The sequence below is a fragment of the Cimex lectularius genome, unplaced genomic scaffold, assembly GCF_000648675.2.
Source record: "Cimex lectularius strain Harlan isolate CLEC.00 unplaced genomic scaffold, Clec_2.1 scaffold276, whole genome shotgun sequence".
In the NCBI taxonomy this organism is placed as follows: Eukaryota; Metazoa; Arthropoda; class Insecta; order Hemiptera; family Cimicidae; genus Cimex; species Cimex lectularius.
Genome location: NW_019392850.1, coordinates 81,349 through 104,652, shown reverse-complemented (window position 1 = coordinate 104,652; position 23,304 = coordinate 81,349). Strand labels below are relative to the sequence as shown.

General features: G+C 36.4%; 1 protein-coding gene across 7 annotated transcripts in view; it reads left to right on the top strand.

Moving 5' to 3' along the window:
- LOC106673148 overlaps positions 1-23,304 on the top strand; it is a 472,569-nt gene that overhangs the window by 392,006 nt on the left and 57,259 nt on the right. For 4 of the 7 annotated variants that reach the window (XM_024228687.1, XM_024228684.1, XM_014405155.2 and 1 more), the window contains exon 2: positions 1,070-1,102. The exons of the other annotated variants lie outside the window; for them this stretch is intronic. In XM_024228687.1, the coding sequence (XP_024084455.1) occupies positions 1,070-1,102 (33 nt within the window). The remainder of the gene's footprint in view (positions 1-1,069; positions 1,103-23,304) is intronic. 7 annotated transcript variants of the gene reach the window in all.

Sequence of the window (23,304 nt, the reverse complement as noted above, 5' to 3'; positions counted from 1 at the left end):
TTTGGACTTACGGACTGGAAATGTGGGGTTCAGCCAAACATTCCAATATCCACCGCATTCAAACTGCCCAGTCTATAATACTACGAAAAATATTAGATGCTCCATTTTATGTATCGAACCAAACTACACATACAGATTTACATATTCCTTTCGTACAAGATGAAATACGTTTCCGTTACCGTAAATTTCATAAAAACCTCCCAACTAACGTAAACCAACACATCAGAAACCTCGCATCCCGACGAATCCCCTCAAACCCTCCCCGCCGACTGAAAAGACAATGGCCGAGAAAACTCCTAGGAAATGTTGGTGAGACAGTGAAAGTGATAATGACACACGTATCAATTGAACAAACAATATTATTGTAACATTGTAGTAATACCAATGGGTGTTTTCTCCACTCTTGGTTTTAATTTTGTTTAAATTACCTTGCTCACAGTTACTTATTACCTACTTTAAGGTACTTGTACTACAAATTATTTTAAAAAAAAAGGTTAGATAAAAACAATTTATTAAGTAATACCTAATACATAATAAAACACAGTAAAAATAATAACATCGAAAAGACCGAAGCGGTGAACACAATGTGGAACAAGTGTCGGTCACTACAAACCATGCAATACCTGACTGAGAACTATTGCAGGAATAATCGTGACTTTGATCCACTCGGACACCAACTTCCCATCTCAACCATCTCCGACCAGCTCTCTTTAATCTCCTTAAATGACCTCTTTCAATTAATTAATCTTTATGTAAGATATTGGTTGAGATTAAAAAGTCAGTGTGGGAAGTTGGTGTCCGAGTGGATAGAAGTCACGATAGCTCAAGTGGTAGAGCAGCGGCGTATTTAGTTTTAGGTCGTGGGTTCGAATCCCCCTCGTGACACTTGCTTTTTTTTATCTCAACCAATACCTTACATAAAGATTAATTAATTGAAAGTTTTTATGTATAGTTGCTTATTAATTAATACAATTAATAGAAATGAATGTTACTTTTATGTTATCATATAAGGCCTTTATAAACTCATCCACAGAATGTATTTAACGTGATTTTATTTTTTTTTTTTCAGGTGAGTGCAGCGCTAAGGCCTTTGAACGTAAACGTAAGTCTGAACTTTTCTTTTTACGATTTGATATGCATGTGAACAAAATTCAAACAAGTGCTTTGTCTTTTTAAAATTAATATTAATTTTTAAACTAAATGGTCGTCTTTTGATTCGACGGAGCCAGGCTTTGAATACAGGCCGATGGGGCAACAAAGGCGGTTTGAAAATGTAATATCCGGCGGTGACAATGGGAAGAGGAGTTTCTTGAGGAACGAGCAATTGTTAGGCAAGTTATCTAACGTGTTCACGTGGTTGACGTTATTACCTTATCGGCGCTCCAATCATGGTAAAACTTATTCTGCAATAAATGTTCTGTTTAATTTCCTTGCTTTCGGAAAATGGGCTTTTGATTAAATTACAGGTAACGCGCTGAAGATTGTATTGAGACCTAAGTGGGACGTGTAATGAAAAAGGCCTCCCTTCCGTATCAGAGAGTAATGGAGTGAGATGGAGCCTTCATTAAGGTCTCGCTTCCTATTTAATGCTCTACCCTCTTTATTCCAGTTTAATCGGGTCTAATCACCCCTTTGCCAAAATGCCAATCCAGAACATTTTTGGAAAACTGGGATGTTTTTCCTCATTGCAACTAAGGCTGACCAAAGGAGATATGAGGGTATATGAAAAGCATATGAACACTTAAACCCCGTTTGGTAAAATTCGGCTTCTTATTTAATATCCCGAAAACCACGGAATCTTCCCTAGATTCAACACGGCCTGAAGCCGGAAACACACCCGATGCAACGCTATGCGACGCAACCGGATGCTAGCCGACGCCTTGCCACGTTTTGGTATGGTGTGCACATCTATGCGACGTCAAGCGCATGCCAGGTACAGTCACACAGCGTGTAACACAATAATCATTATCACAATCGCAACACCTCTTTTGTTCTCAATGCACTATTTTGAGCCAAACCTTGTAATAAATTGTTAGTTAAATTTTATGAGCACAACCATGTAATAAATTGTTTGTTAAACGTAATTGTTTTAAGTAAAGTTATTCCCGTCTTTGGATAAATTTTCTGCCTAACCATCGTAATTAATAATTTTTATAAAAAATAGAAATTTTTGATCTCGTTTAATTTGGTTTACATTAAAATAAGCATGTTGTAATTAATATAACGACAAAATTTCATATACTTAGTTTGAAATAAACTACAAAAAATATGAGTGTCCTGTTCTGATGCTACCCGACATTACAAAATGGTGTAATTTTATGAGCAAAACTATGAAATAAATTGTTAGTTAAATTGTATGAGTAAAACCGTGTAATAAATTGTTAGTTAAATTCATTATATCAAAAAATGGTTTTCGGTGTTTTGATCAATTGTCTACCAAACCATTACAATTAATTTTTTTTAAATAAAAATAATGGATTTTTGATCTAGGTTAATTTGGTTTATATTAAAATAAGTATGTTGTAATTACGCTGTAGTTTGAATAAAAGTATGAGTGTCCGGTTTTTGTCTTCGACTGTTCATAAAATTCTACAGCTTAGTAACATACATTCATTACTTTAGAAGCAAATTCTAAGAAAACAAGATCATTCAACTACATTCTAACCTGTAAGAGTTTTTATCATGGGTCAGACGGTTGGATGATCAACCGTTAAGCCGGGAACACACTTACCCGATGCAACGCCATGCTACGCTACCCGATGCTTCACAACGCCTTGTCACTTTTTTGTAGGTTGTGCACATCTATGCGACGTCAAGCGCACTTCACGTACGTCACTTATAATACGTAATAAATTGTTAGTTAAATTTTATGAGCACAACCATGTAATAAATTGTTAGTTAAACTTAATTGTTTTACATAAAGTGATTCCGGTGTTTTGATAAATTTTCTGCCTAACCATGATAATTAAATAATTTTTATAAAAACTTATGAATTTTTGATTTCGTTTAATTTGGTTAACAAATTACATATACATAGTTCGAAATAAACTACAAAAAATATGAGTGTCCTCTTCTGAAGCTACTCGACAAAAATGGTGTAAATTTATGAGCAAAACCATGACATAAATTGTTAGTTAAATTTTATGAGCACAACCATGTAATAAATTGTTTGTTAAACATAATTGTTTTAAATAAAGTAATTCCGGTGTTTTGATAAATTTTCTGCCTAACCATGATAATTAAATAATTTTTATAAAAACTTATGAATTTTTGATTTCGTTTAATTTGGTTAACATTAAAATAGGAATGTTGTAATTAATATAACGACAAAATTACATATACATAGTTCGAAATAAACTTCAAAAAATATGAGTGTCCTCTTCTGAAGCTACTCGACAAAGATGGTGTAATTTTATGAGCAAAACCATGACATAAATTGTTAGTTAAATTTTATGAGTAAAACCATGTAATAAATTGTTAGTTAAATTCATTATATCAAAAAATGGTATTCCGGTGTTTTGATCAATTTTCTACCAAACCATTGAATTTTTAAAAAAAATAAAAACTAATGAATTTTTGATCTTGTTAATTTGGTTTATATTAAAATACATACCTTGTAATTAATATTACGGCAACAATACATGTAGTTTGAATAAAAATATGAGTGCCCGGTTCTTTGTCTTCGACTGTACTCGATGCGACCCGACGAAAATCTGGACAGTGGGGATCGCAGAGCGTAGAGTAGGGTAGCATAGCATAGCATCGGGCAGATGTGCACAGAGGTAATACAACCTTATGAAAAAATGGACATTGGATTTGCGTCGGGTTGCGTCGCATGGCGTTGCATCGGGTGTGTTCTTTCATGGCGGGGATGCTCAATCAGTCCTTTGTGGTTGGGAAGAACAGATAAAACGAGATACCGGCGAATCCTTATGTATAATATGATTACGATTCCTTGTGGCAAATTGGAAATAAACAATTGGCTTCCATCTAGTTCATGATGAACATAGTTATTTATTGGGTCAGTATTCCCCACCCAATAAGTGACCCTATGTCGTTCAGCATAAGTTCATCTACTCGCAGACCAACACCCATCATCAACTCTTACATATCAGTAGCTGGAGGAGATCGGGAAACTTTGGCAAGATTTAACCTTATAAACCTATATGATGTGGGTTGAATTTTTTGCGAAAAGTTTTATTTTTCTAACTCTCGTAAAGAGTGAGTATCGCAGTTTTTGCCATACCCCCCTTACAATTTCCTGGAACCTCTGGTTTTCCGCAAGATCTAATTGGATTTCTTGGCAAATTTTAATTAATTTTTGTACGGTAAAGCTTAACTTTTGGACCATTTCAATTTATTAAATTTTGATCGAGAATAATCTTGGTTGACTTCAAAAGTTAAGTCTTCAGAATACTCGAGATTTAAAAATTTTGATCGAGAATAATCCTGCTTAACTTCAAAAGTTAAGTCTTCAAGATACTCAAGATATAGCTATGAAATCTTCCATAAGAAATTATCTATCACTTTCTCAGCGGTTGAGACGGGACTCCATTATTTCCAACGCAAAAATCCTTTAAAATGATGTGTCAGGATGTATAGGGTCGGATTTGGAATTTTGAAGTTGAACTGGGCCTGAGGTACCCTGTATAATTTTGCTCCAAAAAAGATAAAAATTTGAAACGACTAAAAAATATTAACACAATTTGTTTTACTCGAATGAATCATGATAGATTCAATAAATTCAAGGTATCATGGCAATTAATTTCGAGAGCTAAAAAATTTAAATTCCTGACAAATAAAATCGTTTTCGTAATGCATGCAAGGTCGGAAACAATCGCCTTCAATGTACGAAAAAGAAACCATTTTAAATACAATGCCCCTGTTTTCAGATTAATTATTCATGGGCTGGACCAAACAAGAAAATCCGTTTTCCCTTTGTTAAAAAAGGGAGCATTTACTGAATAGCAATGCGGGCATTACAGTCGAAGCAGGTAGCACTTGTGTAGTAAAACACTAGCACCTCGGGTCAGAAAAAATCTCCTTTTAGACCTCTAACACAGTTCTTCCTCTGAATATTTACCGGCCAGCTCCTGAAACATTCTCTATTGGAAGTTGTCGGATCGAGGAACGGCCATGAGTGGATATTTGTGTAGACCACCCATTCCGCAGATTAATGAGCTGCCGTTTGCTAGATTTTACGGGTTTGTGTGGTACCCGGCTGTAAGTTTCCGAATAGGAAGAAAAAGTTCGAATGGCTTTTAATCCTTGTCTACTACTGCAGTTTATTAGTTTTTGTTCTTCCCCCATTATAGGTCGAGACAATATGTTGTGTTCTGCACTGTGACTTCAAGGACTGATAATTTCGTCATGGCATGTGTTCACACGGGTAGTAATATGTATGCCTTAATTGGCTACAACAGAATAATTATAAATGAATTTTGACCGAGAAAAAAATATGTATTATATCTGTGACACTATTTTTAACGAATCTGGATATGAAATTGCGTGCAACAATCAATTTTTTTTATTCCTACATCAAGATAAATAAATATGCGCAATCTAAGAAAACGATCAATTAAAAAAATGACAGTATTCGTCTTTATATTTGTACAAATAAAATGACACCAAGAGAAACTTCTAGAAGTAGACCAAGGATGTGGTTACTGATTATCAAGGGAAACGAACCAACGACTGCCATTAATAAAAGGAAAATGGCGTGACAGAAACCTAAGCCTTTTTGATCATCCTTTGATCAAAGGAATTCGAGACACTCAAGAAGAGGGGTCCGAGATGGTCAAAACGACGATAAATGATATGTGGACCAAAAGCTATAATAATAGCAAAATTTGCCTTGATTACTTAAAATGTCCCCCAGTCTGGCCTGTGATCCAAGTAAAGTTACTTAGAATTTTTCTTCTCAGGCGGCTTTATTCTAAGTCTATCTTCGTTTATATGATTTTTTAAGCATTGCGACAGTGGTTGTACTCGGAATGAGCGCAACAAGTACAACGCGGTTAATCGTTGGGGTGGCGGCGTAATCTTGACTAAGGGGGGAGTACGCAGCCCGTTGTTATATAGCCATCACTCTTTTTATGTTCCCGTACGAGGGTCGGAAGGGGAAAAAATCTGCTGAAACGGTGTTTTTTCCCGTTCTTGTTGAATTAACAAGTGTAAAAATGTGTTAAGTTGAAAATGAGGAAAGTGGCGGCCCGGCAGTGGTACGACAATGAAGTTTCTCCGGTTTTGATTACCATATTGTTGTGACGTCCTGACTTTAGGAACTCCGGCTTATTTGGGAATATTTAGAAATCTGACGTTTGTTGAAAAGTTCATTTGTGTACTTTTGGATTATTCCTTCCTGTACATTGTAATCTATAAAATTCGAATAAGTAATAATTAGACGTTTCATTCGATTATTCGTAACTTATTAGCTTAACGTAATGAGTTTTCCTTGTTCCAAATTTCCTTGTATTCCACATAGTCTTACATTCATACATTCTTTCTTTCTCTCCCCCCTCTCCCTCTCTCTCTTTCTTTCTCTCTCTCCCTCCCTCGCACTCCCACCCCCTCTCCCTCTATCTATTTATTTATCTATCTCTCTTTCTTTCTCTCCCTCCTTCCCGCTCCACCCCTCTCTCTCTCTTTCTTTTTCTCCCTCCTTCCCACTCCCACCCTCTCTCTCGCTCTCTCCCTCCCCCTCTCTATATCTTTCTTTCTTTCTCTCCCACCCCCTCTCTCTCTATCTATCTATTTATCTATCTCTCTTTCTTTCTCTCCCTCCTTCTCACTCTCTCTCTCTCTCTCTCTTTCTCTCTCTCAATCTCGCACTCTCTCTTCTCTCCATCTGTATGTTATTATGGAAAGATTAGAAAGATGGGAAGCCTTTGACTATGTATATGCCTTGTTTTTAAACAACTTTTCGAATTGAACTGCACCTAAATAGACATTGCAACATTTTAAAATATTGATAATCATAACGCATTAATTGTATCAGGTCAATAATAAATTTCGATAAAATTATAATGCTTAATTAATGTTAAAACTGCTATTTTCGGGTTTCTTAAAAATCGAAAGTAGTGATACTCTTCCCTTGCAAAGAAAGACTCATCTCTCTCATTTTCATAAAAATATCTGATAAATATGACAGTATTCATTGCCTTTTCTCATCATTTAAAATGTTGGCCTATTTGAGATTGTGGTCCTTCAACAGAGATAAGACTTCAGAATGTAATTCCTGCAATCGTTAAAGAGCTTTCCTGCAAGAAAGCACATTCCCGTATACTCGGTCGCCCTAAAAAGGACAATGAGGATCTTTAACGTCCGCACCTAGCCTATTCGGCCTTATCGGACGTTTTCATTCTCAAGACGCACTTCCACCTACGATAGAATAGTGTTACTGCCGCTGCATTGGCGTAGAGGCAGCTCAGCCCCGAGGGGCCAAGAAAACCATTCCGAGTGGTCGGGCCCGCATTGTGCCTCGAACCGTATGCCGCGCGCAAAGGGCTCACAAGCCGAAATACATCAACCCGGTTTCCCGGCACTCCCTAAATAGAGAAGGCGACTCTATCTCCCAGAGTATTAGGGCTTCTTTTGCGTCGAAACTACCGGATCCGCTCCGGCCCCGGTTTCGTTTAAAGTGGAATTTCTAACCACCCACTAGAGGAGTACCGCCTACGGTAAAAGCCTCCTATCGAGCTCAGCCTATACCTATGTGCAAAGCATACTCGAGTAGGAGCAACCGATTCACTACCCGTTTCCATCCGCCACTACTCACGTATTCGAGGGACTTTCCAGCATAATCATAGCGTCATAGTTTCATGCGAAGGTCACAGGAAGAAGACAGCTCTTCTCTAAGTTCCCGCCAATTGCCCGCAAGACAGCCACCTCATTTCTGTATGGGGAACCAGGGAATTATGAAGGCTTCCCATATCATCCCATTATTGTGAGTAGTTTTGAGTTCAATGTCCATAACTTAATATAATTAATAATTTGAGCAGACTGTTAAAAATTAGTGTTTCTTTTTATATTTTAGGCGTGTACCCTCAATATAACGATTCAATTTAACTGAACCATTGAACTGTTGGGAAGGACTTTAGCGCAAATCACACACTGAGCTTTACCCTCATCAGCTTCTATAATCTAAGTATCTATCGTGGTACTTAGACTTTTTAGATAATCCACTTCCACTGGCTGTTTTACCTGCATCTATTAGGAGAGGTGAAGAACTTGAGCATGCTGTATACTGCTGAGGTGCTTCATCTGAAGGGTCTCCTTCATTCGGTCGTCATGTCCTCATCAGAAGGTTGTCTGGCGCCTCATCATCGCTTTCCTGGCTGTGAGCTGATAGAGAAACTGCATGCTTCCTCCGTAAATAACACAAATAGGTAGTGCACTTGCAAGATAAATGTGAACTAGAATTACATTTTCGAGAAACAACGGCCTTTTATATTTAACATTAAAAAATCCAGAGTGCTCCAGAAGCAGCAGTACACGGTAATAAAGGATCCCAGTGTCAGCAATGAGATTCCTTGGAAACCAATCGACCGACCAGTCTCTCCCTCCGCCTCATTTGCTTTACCTTTTTTGCCCACGTGTGCAAAGCTAAACGTAGAATGAGTTAATAAAAATACAGAACTTTCGTTTTTAGTACTCATTGTTATTAGTTTTTTAATTTTATTTATTCATTCTACGTTTATTTTTTAATTATTAACTTTTCTCGAAGTTGCCGCGAACCCCTAGTTAGGGTTGACGTATCCCAAGGGTACGCGGACCACAGTTTGGGAAGACCTAGTTCAAACTGCACAAATTATTTTCCATTTTATGAACATCTCATGAATAGTCATCAATGTTTCACTGTATAATTAAAACTTAAGACATAAATTAAAATATTTAATGTGTAGGAAACAAAGTGTGAAATTATTACTATATTTACAAGTAGACATTGAATCTTAATGTATGTACGCCATGTTCTCTGGAGTCGAAATGATCAGCGCAAGTTAATTTGGTCGGTTTCCAATTTGTTTTTATCTTCTACTACATCACCAGTCGATTTAACAACTCGATGAGGGTATGCCACTTGTTGAACTCTATTAAAAAAGATTGATTTCTCTTGTAAATTGCCTTCGGTTAAGAAACGAATAAATGGTCGGAGACGTCCGTGGAATCGCTTGCTCAATTTGAATCCATTTCCAAGACAAAAGGGGCGAAAGTCAATCGAGTCCTGTTGTCGTTTTTCATCCGTTAATATTTTTCCCCCTTTTAATCCACCTCGGAATTCGGACGGACGTGTTAATAGTCTTTTGGAAAACGGGAGCTTTTAATGGGAAGCGGAAGCCCTCCCCGAGGTAACATTATGGCAATAAACGGCGTAGCATGAGGGTAGCGGCCGATGAATATTCCATGAGCCGGAGGAACGGGCAAGGGATAGAAAGAATAAAATATGTATATTGTTTAATTCAAATTTACATGTAATATGTATACAGACGGACATTCGATGTTGTACCAATTGGCATCAGCAATATTACTCTATTCAAACAGCATTCGGTTAAAATACGGTTGTAACGAGTGTTGATAAAACTGTTGAACGAATTTTTTCCTTCGCACTAGATTATCTAAGTTTTATCATATGTATATTTTTTCTCTAAATTTATCAAGACAGTTGTCGGGTAAAACCGATGGCCTCTGCTTTCAAATATGCTGGACAGTTGAATTTTTTCAGCCCACATGTAGACCTGAGACTATCCGGCGGTCGTGGTTTCTGCAAAAGAAGCCGGATCTCGCCTGATAGGACGCGCTAACTGCCTGTCCTCGCTCAACTTATCATATCAGACAGTTAGCCGGAATGTAGAAAGAATAAATGGAGCTATGAAATAAATTGAGTGTGTGAAACCAAAGTTCAGTTTCTTCATTTTTTCTTCAGTTGTTCCTAACTGTCGTTGTAGACGCGAAAATGACATGGCGTATGTGACTATATTATTTTGGGTAACAATTTGACTTTTCATAGTTGCTTCAACACTGAAGAAGGGAAAATTGAAAAACAGCTCAAAAAGACGACTAAAGAATAGTTGGATCGGTGGATATGTAATGACGCCCTCCTTAGGGGTTGTATGAGCGAATGCTAACGGTGGTCTTCATCTTTGGTGTTCATCTACATGCCCCCCACAATAATATTTCCAGACTTAAAGCAAGGCTGTTAGAGTACTGTTCGGTAAGCACACTTAAATATAGAAAAAATTACAGAATAAATAAAAGAAATTATTTTAAAGAACAACAGGGCAGAAGTTTAATTAACTTTTCGGTAGTTGTGAATGGTGCATATGTTAACTCGTGTTAACTCGAGTTAACTCGCATAGCGAAATGTCCGGTAAGATCTTGACCACCCCCTTACTTTTTTAGCATGTTAAACGTTAATTTTTCCGCAATGCTGAGAGATTGGTACAACGAAAAATAAAGCTGTAACAGTCCTTGAAGGCTAGTTGTTTGTTAAAGTTTTATTTTGTGTTAAATTGTAAAGTGTCAGCAGTTAATAAAAAAGCAAAATTAATCAACTCTTTCATTCGAAATGCTATCTATGCACTCGAAAAATACTAACAAATGACGCTTCAATTCATGCCGACATAGCATATAGGAAAGGGATGTATCTACTATGAATGAGAGTATAAGGATAGGTCAGAAATTAACAAAATGTGTTGGTCTGATTTAGTTAGTGCGAATTTGACAATACAAATACGTGTAACAAAAAAACAGCTGTTAAATTTATGGCTGCCATGTTGGTTACCTACGCCCTAACGGCTAGCAATGTGACTACATCTTTGACTTAACATCTTGCATTCACCCTACCCTTTTAGATCGAGCAATGTTAACTAGCCAATTCTTACAAGTTTACGCCATCAGTTTTCTCGATTTAACACGACCTAACAGAATTAACTTAATTACCTTGCCCAACACCGTTTTGCACAGATGTCAAATTCAATTCCGCTGCTTGTCCAAAACGCCTCCTTTTGTTGTTTTGTTCTGTGAGACGAGTTTCGACATTTAGCCATCTTTAGTTGGTATTTTTAGTGTCGCTTTGTACGTTACTTTTGTCAATTGAAAAAAAAAATTCCAAAAGGACCGCAACTGGAAGGAGCAACTCGATAGGTTTTACAGACGAAAATGCCCGGAAACGACCAAACTTTAAGTTGATCACCACCCTATATATATATTATATTAATATATATAATATTATATTATTATATATATATTATATATATAGATCACCACTATATATATATAGAATAAATCTCAGAATTATTTTCCATTTTATCTCAAATAATAATGAGATAGAGAGGAGGTGTCGGTGGCCGCAACGGTTTAGACGTTGATAAGGGGCTCATCACTGTAAGGTAAAGGTCCCAAGTTCGAATCCAGCGGCCCTGTATTCGAATTTGACATACTTACAAATGGGCTTTTTTTTCAAAAACACCGGCACCCTGAGGGTTTATATGACCTGTGCTGTTGCAAACCCTCGTAAAAAAATATTTAAAAAAATAATTAGATAGAGGGGGCGTCGGTGGCGCTCATCTCTATAATGTATAGGTCCCGGGTACGAATCCAGCGGCCGTGCCATCAAACTTGACATACTTACAAATGGGCTTTTTTCAAAAACACCGACTCCCGGAGGTTTGTTACGACCTTGCTGTTGTGAACCCTAGTAAAATCATAATAGTGGGATAGAGCCAAAACTGCGATATGAAACGATTTCATAGAAATTTTGAATTGTTCTAATCCATCGTGATGTTTTTATTTTATAATTGTTTATAAAATATGTAAGTCGTTTTTTAATTAATTTGCAAAGTACATTTTAAATATACTTTAAAAATATAAATACGTTTAAAATATAATTAATGCGTGAAAGTAGTTATGAAGGCATTGATCATCCTTAATCGTCTTTTTTTTTTTTTTTTTTTAATGGCTTTATGTTTTGAGCATATTAGCCAAAGACAATGTTATTATGCGTATTCGTTTTGGGGGGGAAGGGTACCGTGAAAAAAAGGCCAGAGGCGACGGTGGGAATCGAACCCATGACCGCGGGATCTATGAGCCGAGAGTCTCTCACGCTAACCACTCGGCTACCGCGGCCCCAATCGTCTATTTTAGAACCATGAATATAATTGTTTGTAATAAATATTGTTCAAACAGCCCTGTTGATTTAATAAGTAGGCGGTAAATAAATGTGTTAAACAATCAAAACGTGTTGGCCAGTTCATTTTCGCAATATTTTAAGTGTTGGCCACCCTTGGCAAGTTGTGGGTGGTACAAGTTTTTGCACCGCGTCCGGGTTTGCCGCCGTAAATCAACCATTCGTGACATAGGGGAAAACACGTTCTGGCTTAATTATTAAACAACCGGACCCGTCCACGGGGAAAAATTACATTCGCCCTCATAGTCCAGATGTCTCTATTTATTATTATTCTACGGAAGCAAAAAACATTCCAAACAAAAACCCCGAACAATTGTCACCCTCTAAATTTGCATCATTTCTGTTATTTCAAGCTATGAAATATTTATATTTGTGCGTGGCCAATTCAACTTGGGAAAAACGTAAACACTTTGATCCAAGAAACAAGCTTTTCTTACATTTATTTTTATTTTCATTCCTTACAGCTCAAACGTACATAGACGACCAAGGCAGAACAATTAAAAATGTATTTAAATGTAAAAAAGGGAAAAGTAAACAAAAAGTTGTACATTTAGGAACACAACACCGATTTGTATTTTCTGATTAACGACCTGAGGCCATCGTATAAACCATCAGTCAATGAGGTAGTGTTATTCCAAATGCGAGCAATTTTGGACCATTCAAGCTTTAAGACGTCTGGCAAAAATCCATGGAAAAGTTGGCTATTCCTCAGAGTACGGTGACGGACCCTTAACCGGAGCGTCGAGATGAAGAATGTCGATCGACCTGTTGAACACCTTCCAACTGAACGATATGAAGCTAATTTAACTTCGAGGCTCAAGTGAGTCCGAGTTTGTAGGAGTAGTTGGAGGGATGTATAGTCATCATCCGATTCATGACCAGTACACCTGGAGGGATCGTTTTTAGACATCTGATGTCACTTTTGTTAGAGAGTGTCCATACAATCTCTGCATATTCCAAATGCGATGGAACTAATGATAAGATCTTTAAAGCACGGATTAAGAAACTCAGCACTCCTTCTCATAACAAATCTTTTTGGATAATTGCATCCATATACAGACGGAGCTAAATGTACTATTAAATTACTACATTACTATCCTAAGTAATCCATACCATCAACAATTCAACGTTGATATTGTTGGTGGCGTACTGGGCGAAAGGATTGTGTCGTAACTTGGAGAATGAATTAGCATTTACTTAGGTTAAGGGAAAGACGATTGGCGGAAAACAAATATGCAATGGAGTCTTATGTCCTCTTGAAGTACCAGTGGGTCGTCAACAAGATTTAAAAATGTTGATGTCATCATCCAACAGCCAAACTCAGTAAACTTAAAGGCATGTGCAACATCATTGAAAAGCATCAGAAATAAAATCGGGCCAAGGTGGGAGCGCTGCGGAACACCAGAAGTAATTTCGTTTCTTTCTGAGGCAGCCACATTGAAAGATACTGAGAACGATCTACCATTGAGATAAGATGCCAACCAACCGAGAAGAGGGTTTCCCACCTAAAAAATCTCAACTTTTTTCAGTCAAAAGCTTAATATATATCGACATAAAAAGAGTCAACTTGAAATCTATTCTCGAAAGTATGTAACAAAGTATAAAATGAAGTCCTTTGTTTAGTATTTGGATGCATGTTAAAAAATATGTACATAACTTGGCCGTTATTTTATTTGATTTTTTTTCGAGATCTAGGTTAACTTTGACAATGATTTTCCGGCCTCCTTGGTTGTTCCGGTTTCTGCATCATTAAAGAGAGCCGAAAGGGCGAATCGAATAGATTACCATCTCCTTCGAAATTTTCGTCCCAGAAACTTGAAATATTGATAAGTCGCCGTTTATTCGCCTGCTATTGATTCGGCCCACTTTACACAGAGGCCGACAATAAGTCAAGAACAATCCTATTCGGTTCTAATTGTTTATGAACTGCCAAAACCCGAATGTTTGTCATCGATGACCGTCGGTTAAGAAAAAACAAAGCACATCTGTTATTTTATACAGTGAGATTTTCACTTGGAGTCTGCGGGGGTGATGTACCAATAGTGATAATTCTGATACTTGCTTTCCCCTGCTTTTGTCCCTGACTCACTAGCAATTAGATAATTAATATATTTTAAATATTCAACGTATGTACTTTGACAAAGGTACATCGCTTCAATAGGAACCAAATTAGTAAGTACTTCCTTAAATCATAATCAAGATGTATTTTTGATTGAAAATATTTCGTACATCATATGGTACATACATTACCTTTATGATTATTCAGAAATCGTGAGATGCGGTTTCAGGTGTGATGTAGGTTTCAGAAAAACATTTTCTTTATCGTGCCAACGTTTCGATCTTTATTGAGATCATCTTCAGGCCTGGGATTTACAAACATTGTTTAAATTTAACAAATACATGTAGGATGTGGAAAAAAGTTAAAGAAAATGATTTTCTGAAACCTACATCACATCAGACCGCATCTCACGATTTCTGAATAATTATCGACTAACGGTCACTACTCGCCACATATTATCTTTATGATTTTACACTGGTTTTGTATAATACAAAGTTTATTAAAAATATGCTTAACGATCTAATAGCGACTTCGAATGAGAATAATTTACAATTTTATGAAAAATTCATAAAATATTGAGTGTTCTTCAATTTCCAATAACAACTATTAACCAATACATACACCTCTGGTAAATAAATTTTGATCTTCAATTTTACGTTTCCATTTAATTTGGACTTTTCATTTTTTTCTGTTTTTATTATTTATTTATTTACCATTGATACGGTTGCCACAGATGCTAAGGACTTAGGATTCCGCTTCTCGAGGGCGAAAATGAAGTTCATACTTATTCAATTTTGTAGATTGAGGAGGGAGAGTGCGGACCCTCTTCTCGAGATGAAAGATGTAGCCCTTCAGTATGCGGATAACAAGTAGGCTAAATTAAGATGGCATTCACATATTGGGAAGACCGCATGTGAGCCGTAACGAAAGCGTAGACCAGGAGGTCCGATCCGGAGATCCCGATCAGCCCGACGGATTTGAACACGAAAATGAGGGATTTAATCTACTATGAATGGCATGCTACCTGGAACGAGATGAAAAATAATACAAGTAAACGTTGACGCCATAGCCCGAGGAGAACTCATAGAAGCGAGATAAAATAATACCGACAAGGTTGAGGATAGATCACACCCTTCTCTCGTACAGGGGGAAGATGCAAACGCTGCCCACTGAACTGAGATCTGGTGACAATGATGCACCTTTCAGAAGAATGCAACATGCTAAGAGCGTACCGAGAAAGGTGTGACTTACCCTCCAAACAGCGAGCAACTCTGAAACCTAATAGTTACTCATAGAGAAATTATTTAATTATCTGAGAGCAGTAAACTCATATCGAATAATTTAATGTCAATGAGAACAGGCTGCTCGACGTAATATCCATTACCTCCACAGTACGCAATTTTAGTGAAAAATGAATGAGGGTCGATTGATGGAATTTGAAATACCGCGGAAGTCACACCAATTGTTTCTAATTGTACAGCTAATGTGCTTGGTGGATGAATGGATTTATTAGCGAGAATGGAGATTGTCTATAGTGTAGTATGAATGAGTCCGGCGTTCGTCGGAATACGAACGGTCCGCCACATTTTAGTCGTTAGGATAGGGGTGTGTGTTGATGTGGGTGAGGAGGTGTTTCTGACGGAATATTGAGTACCTCGGTAATCTTCCAAATATGAATGTTGTGTTTTAATCTAGAGAAATCAGCAGTATGTAAAGGGGCGGTTCACGAACAGAAACAATGTCCCAGGCGAAAAAAGATTTAAATTTTATCCGGTGTATCTAGATCTTACGTAAAACGATTTCGTCAGAGATATCCGAATGTTCTTTACGTCAGAACATTTTATTTGTTATGATGTAGTTAACAAGCAATGTAAAAATTTTAATTTATAGTTTTTGTTTAATAAAACACCAGAGAGAATTTTAAGAAGATGTAAAAGACTGATTCGATTTTAAACAATTTTATTCATTAGTTTAGTAATAGCTTTTTAGATTAAACGAAAAAATTGGACTGTTATATCCTAGTTATATTAATGCAGGGGGTGTTTTACATGATAATTACGGCGGCGCAATGGCTGTGTTTATGTTTAATAAGAGAAAGGAACAATTTGTTCCTCTTTAAACGACAAACATCATTAAATCTCTTTTAGGGGGGCCAACGAACTGGCAAATCTCGGCTGGAATTGTTAACGAAATTGCCCCTGCGGTCAACCAAGAATTTGTCTTTATCGCCCGAATAAAGCTTAATCCTGTATTATACGAGGCACGTAAGTGCGTAGAACGCGGCACTGCATTTATGTATAAAAAATTATCGACATTTGGACAAACGAGATGGCCGGTCATATTAGAACGAGGAAAAACCGGCTCCCTTGGCTGAATGGTCCCACTAAGGACAATTCACCCCCATCAGTAACGTCACAGTGCCGTGACCGGCATTTTGTTCCACCGGCGGGTTTGAAAATATTCTTCTTGGAAACTGAATCCCTTTGTTCACAATAGCCCGGCGCGCGACCGTGGCCGTGCCGACAGTGCTGTCATCGTCACCGGACCGTGATCGTCGCATTTCGTTGACGATATTTTACAGTTTTCACAGCCGTACAACATCACTGACGAAAAACTCGTTAAGTAGGCGTGAAATAATCCTGTGTTGTTTGATCAGGCAAATTCAAAATACGTATACTCAGATTTCAAGAATACCCTCTGGAGGAAAATAGGTTCAAAAATAATAACCACGGGAGCTGTCCTGCCTCGTACACGAAATGCATCTGTCGTCGCGTTCCCTCCCTGTAAATCTGTAAATGTAAATTTTGTAGTGTTCGACTTTCTCTCCTTGAATCCACTTGGTAAGTAACGTATTATACGTGCGTATATCGTATTCCTTAATGTTTTAAGAAGTTTAAGTATTAAGGTACACAGCAAGCAAAATTTTTCTCCATTATTCACAAATTCTTTGTAAAATGTAGAAAATTCCCGTTCTGTCCGTCTCTTGTTCCATGCCTGTTGGACCCACATCCGTCGTTTTCCCGCTTGTGGCTCCTCTTCTTTATCCAAAATCAGTGCGATAATAAAAAGTTCGTCATCTGATAACATTGCCATTTTGTCCACTCAAGCCTACTTCAAGGCACGGATGAAATACTGACCAATATGAATAGAAAGCCCTTGTCTGATCACAGTGGACGGGAATAAAGGCCGTCAGGTCGCTGATGTGTGTGAGTCGACCTTTACACCTCCTTTTGAGTACTTTGTATGCATGCACTGTAGTTGTAGTTTTGCTTGTTGTATATTTAAGGTACTGCAGTAAATAAACAAACGAATTTAAAAAAAAGCTGCAAGATGATTACACCAGTTTGCATGACTGTTGGTAGTCAAGTTAGATTGAATTTATCCTGTTTTTACCAAAATTAATTACAGTTGGGACCAATTTGGAATGCGTTAACAGACAATAATAAGAAAATTAGCATTTTTATGAAAAATTTGTAATTCCATTATTTCCTGACGTGTACATAATCAGCATTCGTAAAAAAAGGTAATTGTTTATGTTAACCTGAAACCCGTGGGTTGTGGTTATTCCTTATACGAAATTGGAATTATATTAATATTGCTGCAGGCCATTATTATTTATTAATCAAATAAACACTTTGTTACAAACATACCATACATTTGATCTCCAACCAAATATGCAAATTTGAAATCGTTTCATTAAGTATGGAATGACCTATGGAATATTGACCGTATTTAAATGTTATAATAGTTACGCGTACTTTCATCCGGGAGCGTTACAAAAACGTGTAAACAAAAAGGGGAAAACGCAACAATGACCTCATATCGAAAATTCCCGATATGTAAGACAATAGTTGTCGAATTTCATGGAACGGGTAGCCAGAGGTGATACTGGGGTTGATTGATTCTTCCTGGTTGTCAACGTCGGTCCGTCGGTTCGTGCGATAAGCCCTCCACGAAAATGCCACGGCGGGTGTTCAGTGTTCAGTGTTCGGTGTTCGCGATAGTACCCATTCAGGCATCGAGTGTCCTATGCGGCACGTCAGTCTTATCTCTTCCCTCTCGAGAACAATGCCGTTCTCGAACAGCGCTCCTTCATACATTATCTCAGGACATCATCCTTGTTTTTAACCGGCGTTTTGACAAGCCCAACACGTTTCAATGGGCTCGTATCTCGGTGAAACTGGCTTTTCCGAAGCTGGCACGTTTTTGTCCTCTTGACGTTTGTGAACTCGAACGTTGAGGTTGAACAGTCCATTATCTGCGGGTCATCGGAAAATCGAAGTGAACAAAAGACCTTCTGATTGATACAATTTAAAAAAAGGCCACCTAATAGTTGATACTAGTCAAAATATGTTTAGGCCATTGTTCTTCAGTCGTCTCTGCCCATTAAAAATCACCTGGTTTTTGCACGACAAAACGGCCAACTTTGGAAAGGAATTTTTTCTCAGCCATTTAAGTCTCAGACCTCCGCTAAGTCTCATTTTTTAGAATATTTTACATTGAACAAGACGGTTTTTTTAAGTTTTCCTTGTTTCAGTCTTTCAAAAGTAAATTCAAAAATTCAAGAACATATCAAACATTGTCACTTTTTACGAAAACTTCAGATTGAGCCGTGGAGCCAGGAAATCGTCTTGAGCGCCGCCCTATAGCAATCGATAGGAAATTTTATTAATCTTTCAATTGGTCAAAAACATGGTGATTTTTACGTGCACATGGAAAAACAACCGATCATTGAATGTCTATGATTTCAAATGCTGAGAAAACATGCATTTCCAAAGTTGGCCATTTTTTCGACCAGGATCGGTTTTTTGTTTTGTTTTATGTGCAGTGTAGTTCGATGAATATCGTGGACGAAAACGTGGAATGAAAGTCAAGGTTATTTAGGTATATAGAAATATGCAGCAGACTATTTTCTAAAAAGGATATTTTTTTTATTTGGGATAAGTCCATATTGGGTTCATTGTGCTGTATAATCATTCGTTTATTGGTTAATAATAATTCAATCAAACAACCTCATGAAAACGTATGGTAATTTCCTTAAAAGTGTCTAAGTTCGATAAAATAGTGAGAATATACAGTAATTTGACAAAGAGTCACAAATTTGTCTTCCTACTCATTGAATTTTTTAACCACATATCTAGCACAGAAAATTTTTGGGGTTTCGGTGGGATCGAGGTTGGGAGAAAGAACAGTAGAACATCAACAAAGGCAATAATATAATTCTCGGTAATCAGCATAAAATTTGACACAAATTATTAATTATTCAGAAATCGTGAGATGCGGTCTAGCGTGATGCAGGTTTCAGAAAAACATTTTCTTTGTCGTGCCAACGTTTCGATCTTTATTGAGATCATCTTCAGGACCTGGGATTTATAAAAATTGTTTAAATTTAACAAAAGCATGCAGGATGTGGAAAAAGTGAATTTATACAATGCAAAAAAATATATTTTATATATTCTACATACCTAAAGAACCTTGACTTTCATTCCACGGTTTCGTTAAATTTAAACAATGTTTGTGAATCCCAGGCCCTGAAGATGATCTCAATAAAGATCGAAACGTTGGCACGATAAAGAAAATGTTTTTCTGAAACCTACATCACACCAGACCGCATCTCACGATTTCTAAATAAATGTTGTTAGCTATGTTTATTGTCTCTTTTTTTATGTTTTGTTTCATTTTTCTTTATTTTTGTGCTTTTTTTTAAAGAATGTTGAGAAATAATTGTAATTAAAGTTTGCCCAGGACAAAAAGTTGAATTACTGTATTAACCCCATTCCCCCTTTTCACACCGTCACTACTTTTTCCCAATTTAGCACTGAATTTTTGCATTTTGTTTCGATGTAATTAAATAAATGGGTAAATCACTAGAAAGCTCATTAAAAGAAGTTTTTATATTTTCCAAGCTCAACCTTGAATTTTTTCAACGAGGTTGCAATTTTAGTTTTTTCCTTCAAATTATAAATTCAGCAGTTTTTGAAAGATTTAGTTTTTGTTTTTTACCAAAAAAAAAAAATAATAAGTTCTAGAAGTATGCCTTCTGAAAGGAAATTTAATGCTCTGTTCAATGATTTTCCCACAAAAAATGAATAGTTCAAGAGCTACGAGTAGATTTATAACGAAAACAGTTGTTAGTAAATAAAAACTGAATATTTGCGAAGTATAGAGACGGTGTTATGATAAAAGAGTTTTTCATTTCGAAAGGAAATATAATCAAATCAATTTTTTTAGTTACTTAGGCCCACTTCAACTTGGGGATAGCTCCCATTACAAACATTGTTTACATTTAACATATACATTTAGGATGTGGAAAAGTGAATTTATACAATGCACAATGTTTGAAAAGAAAATGTTTTTCTGAAACCTGCATCACACAAGACCGCATCTCACGATTTCTGAATAATTATTAATTTACAACTTGTCAAATTAAACAACGAACCATTTTTTTTTGTACTAAGTTCGAACCGGTTTATGCTAAAGAATAAAATTTAAACATTCGCAAAATATCTCAGAAACATTTCTCAGTTTCGAAACTTTGTTTGCATATAAAATAACCCTGACTTTTACTTTATTTACTCTCTTAATTCTTCTCTCCGAAATGTTTACCCAAGGGCAAGACCACTTCTGATGTAGTCGGACTAAATTGTTGCTTAATAATATTTAACTAGCATTACGACTGTATGTGGAGATAATAGCGGACGATCGTTGAGTGTGGTAATATTGACCGCAAGAAGTGACCCCTGTAAGCTTTTGGGGTCAAATTAAACAGACCGGACCGACTTTGCCAAGCTTTCAACTACTGAAAAGGAGATTAATAGATTAATCGTAAGCTTTGCGAAGTAGTTTACGATCTTTTACGACCAAATGCCCATCTTGTATCCAATTCAATCAACCTCAACGATAACACGAACTTTTTTACACTAATCTTGTTTAAAAAATCCAAAATCTTTCTGTTTAATTGAGTAATAATAAATTAAAGAAGTTGAATGATCATTGGGAAAAGTTGTTTTCATAAAATGGAGAAATTCATTGTGCCCACGGGCATAAATTCTTACGACCATTCTGCTAATATTGCTGCTTCTGAGAAAGAATTACAGCGGGGGGAAATATAGAAAGAGGTTCGGATAACTTACGATCTTATCGGATAAATTGATTAACTTTTTCCTCTCAATATATGAAAGCAACTCAACTTTTTGACCTAAAAAAACTTTGCCGAAATATTGAATGCCTAGTTGCTTATTTTCTCGGCGACTTCGCATAAATCATTCGGCTGATTAAAAAAAAGGCCGCATAAAGAGTCCTTGAGGATTTGTCTTTTGTTTTTTTAAAGACTCTCAGAACTGTCGGAAGAAGTTAAAGTGGGTCACCTCAGCCCTCGGAAGAAAGATGGATCTCTTTCACCTTGTCATGATCAGTCAATTAATTTTCGAGTCTTCCGGAAAACGAAGACGCCTTCTGTTTGTTATGCGTGGGTTGACGCTGCCTGTTCCTTCAAATTAGACTTCTTTCGGCTCCTCGGCACGCAGAATGAACTTCGGAAAACTTTTTTCCCAGAGCAAATAAACATAAAACTTCTCCAACCCGTCTCATCCTTTGTTATTTTAGCTTTCCTCACGTACCATTTATTTGCGGTAAAAATTGGTACCCGTCCGAACTTTAGCAGTTGTTTTCTTTTAAAATTTATTTAGAGCTTTTATATAACTTAAGGCCGATTGACCAAATAAATTATTTTCAATTAATTAATCTTTAAATTATTTAAGGTATTGGTTAAGCTATAAAAGTCAGTATCACGAGCGTGATTCGAACCCACGACCTTCGGCTAGATGCGGCGCTGCTCAAATCACATGAGCTGTCGTGTCTTCGATCCACTCGGAGACCAATTTGCCATCTCAACCCCAACTTTTTTGAATTAAGGTTAAGTCCGAAGATTGGGATACTAGAGGACACAAAAAAATGCAGAAGATAGATCATTAATATGGCAAACAATTAAATCAAACTATTTCTGTTTTTCATGGCATTAACACATTAATAAAGCAAAGCTACTTAGCAAAAATAATTTATAAAATGTATCTTACGAAGCCTAAATGATTATAATAAAACATTATTCTACAAAAATGAATACAAAACGTATTGTCACCTAAGTTATTAAATTAGTCAAAAGTTATACTAGAAACTGTAATGACTCTTACTCTGGATATAATTAAGATAAAATTATGCTTAAAAGCTTAATTATGGAATGTATTTTTTATATAAATCCATTTAATTATTCAGAAATCGTGAGATGCGGTCTGGTGTGATGTAGGTGGTTTCAGAAAAACGTTTTATTTATCGTGCCAACGTTTCGATCTTTATTGAGATCATCTTCAGGGCTCAAAGAGTTTGTGTTCTGCGTAAGTGTGCCATTCTGGCGTGTCGTGTTGAGAATGCGGCACTCTCAATAAATATCTCAAAAAAATAAAATGCATCATTCATCAATAACCGTAATATTTTGAAACAGTATTTATGTGTTTTGTTTTATCCGAACGATATTTTGATATATTTACATAGTGGAAAAATCCCCTTGTCAAATAAGTTCTAAACAAGAAAACCAGGTTGCAAATGATTATTATTAATAGTATTTTTTTAAATACAAATCCCCAAAACGGAATATTTAAACTTTAGCGTCACCCTTACGTTATTCAAAATTTCCCTAATATAAAAAATGTGAAATTAACTATCTTTGAATAATTATTCAGAAATCGTGAGATGGGGTCTGGTGTGATGTAGGTTTCAGAAAAACATTTTCTTTCTCGTGCCAACGATTCGATGTTTATTGAAATCATCTTCAGGGGGATTTACAAACATTGTTTAAATTTAACAAATACATGCGTGCCAGTGAGATGTTGCTGTTTATAATATCTCACTGGCACTCTCGACACACAAGAATGACACAATTACACAGAAAACAAACACTTTGAGTTAGTAGAAATACTTTGATTGAATATAAAAAATATATTTTGCATTGTATAAATTCACTTTTTTCCACATCTTACATGTATTTGTTAAATTTAAACAATTTGTA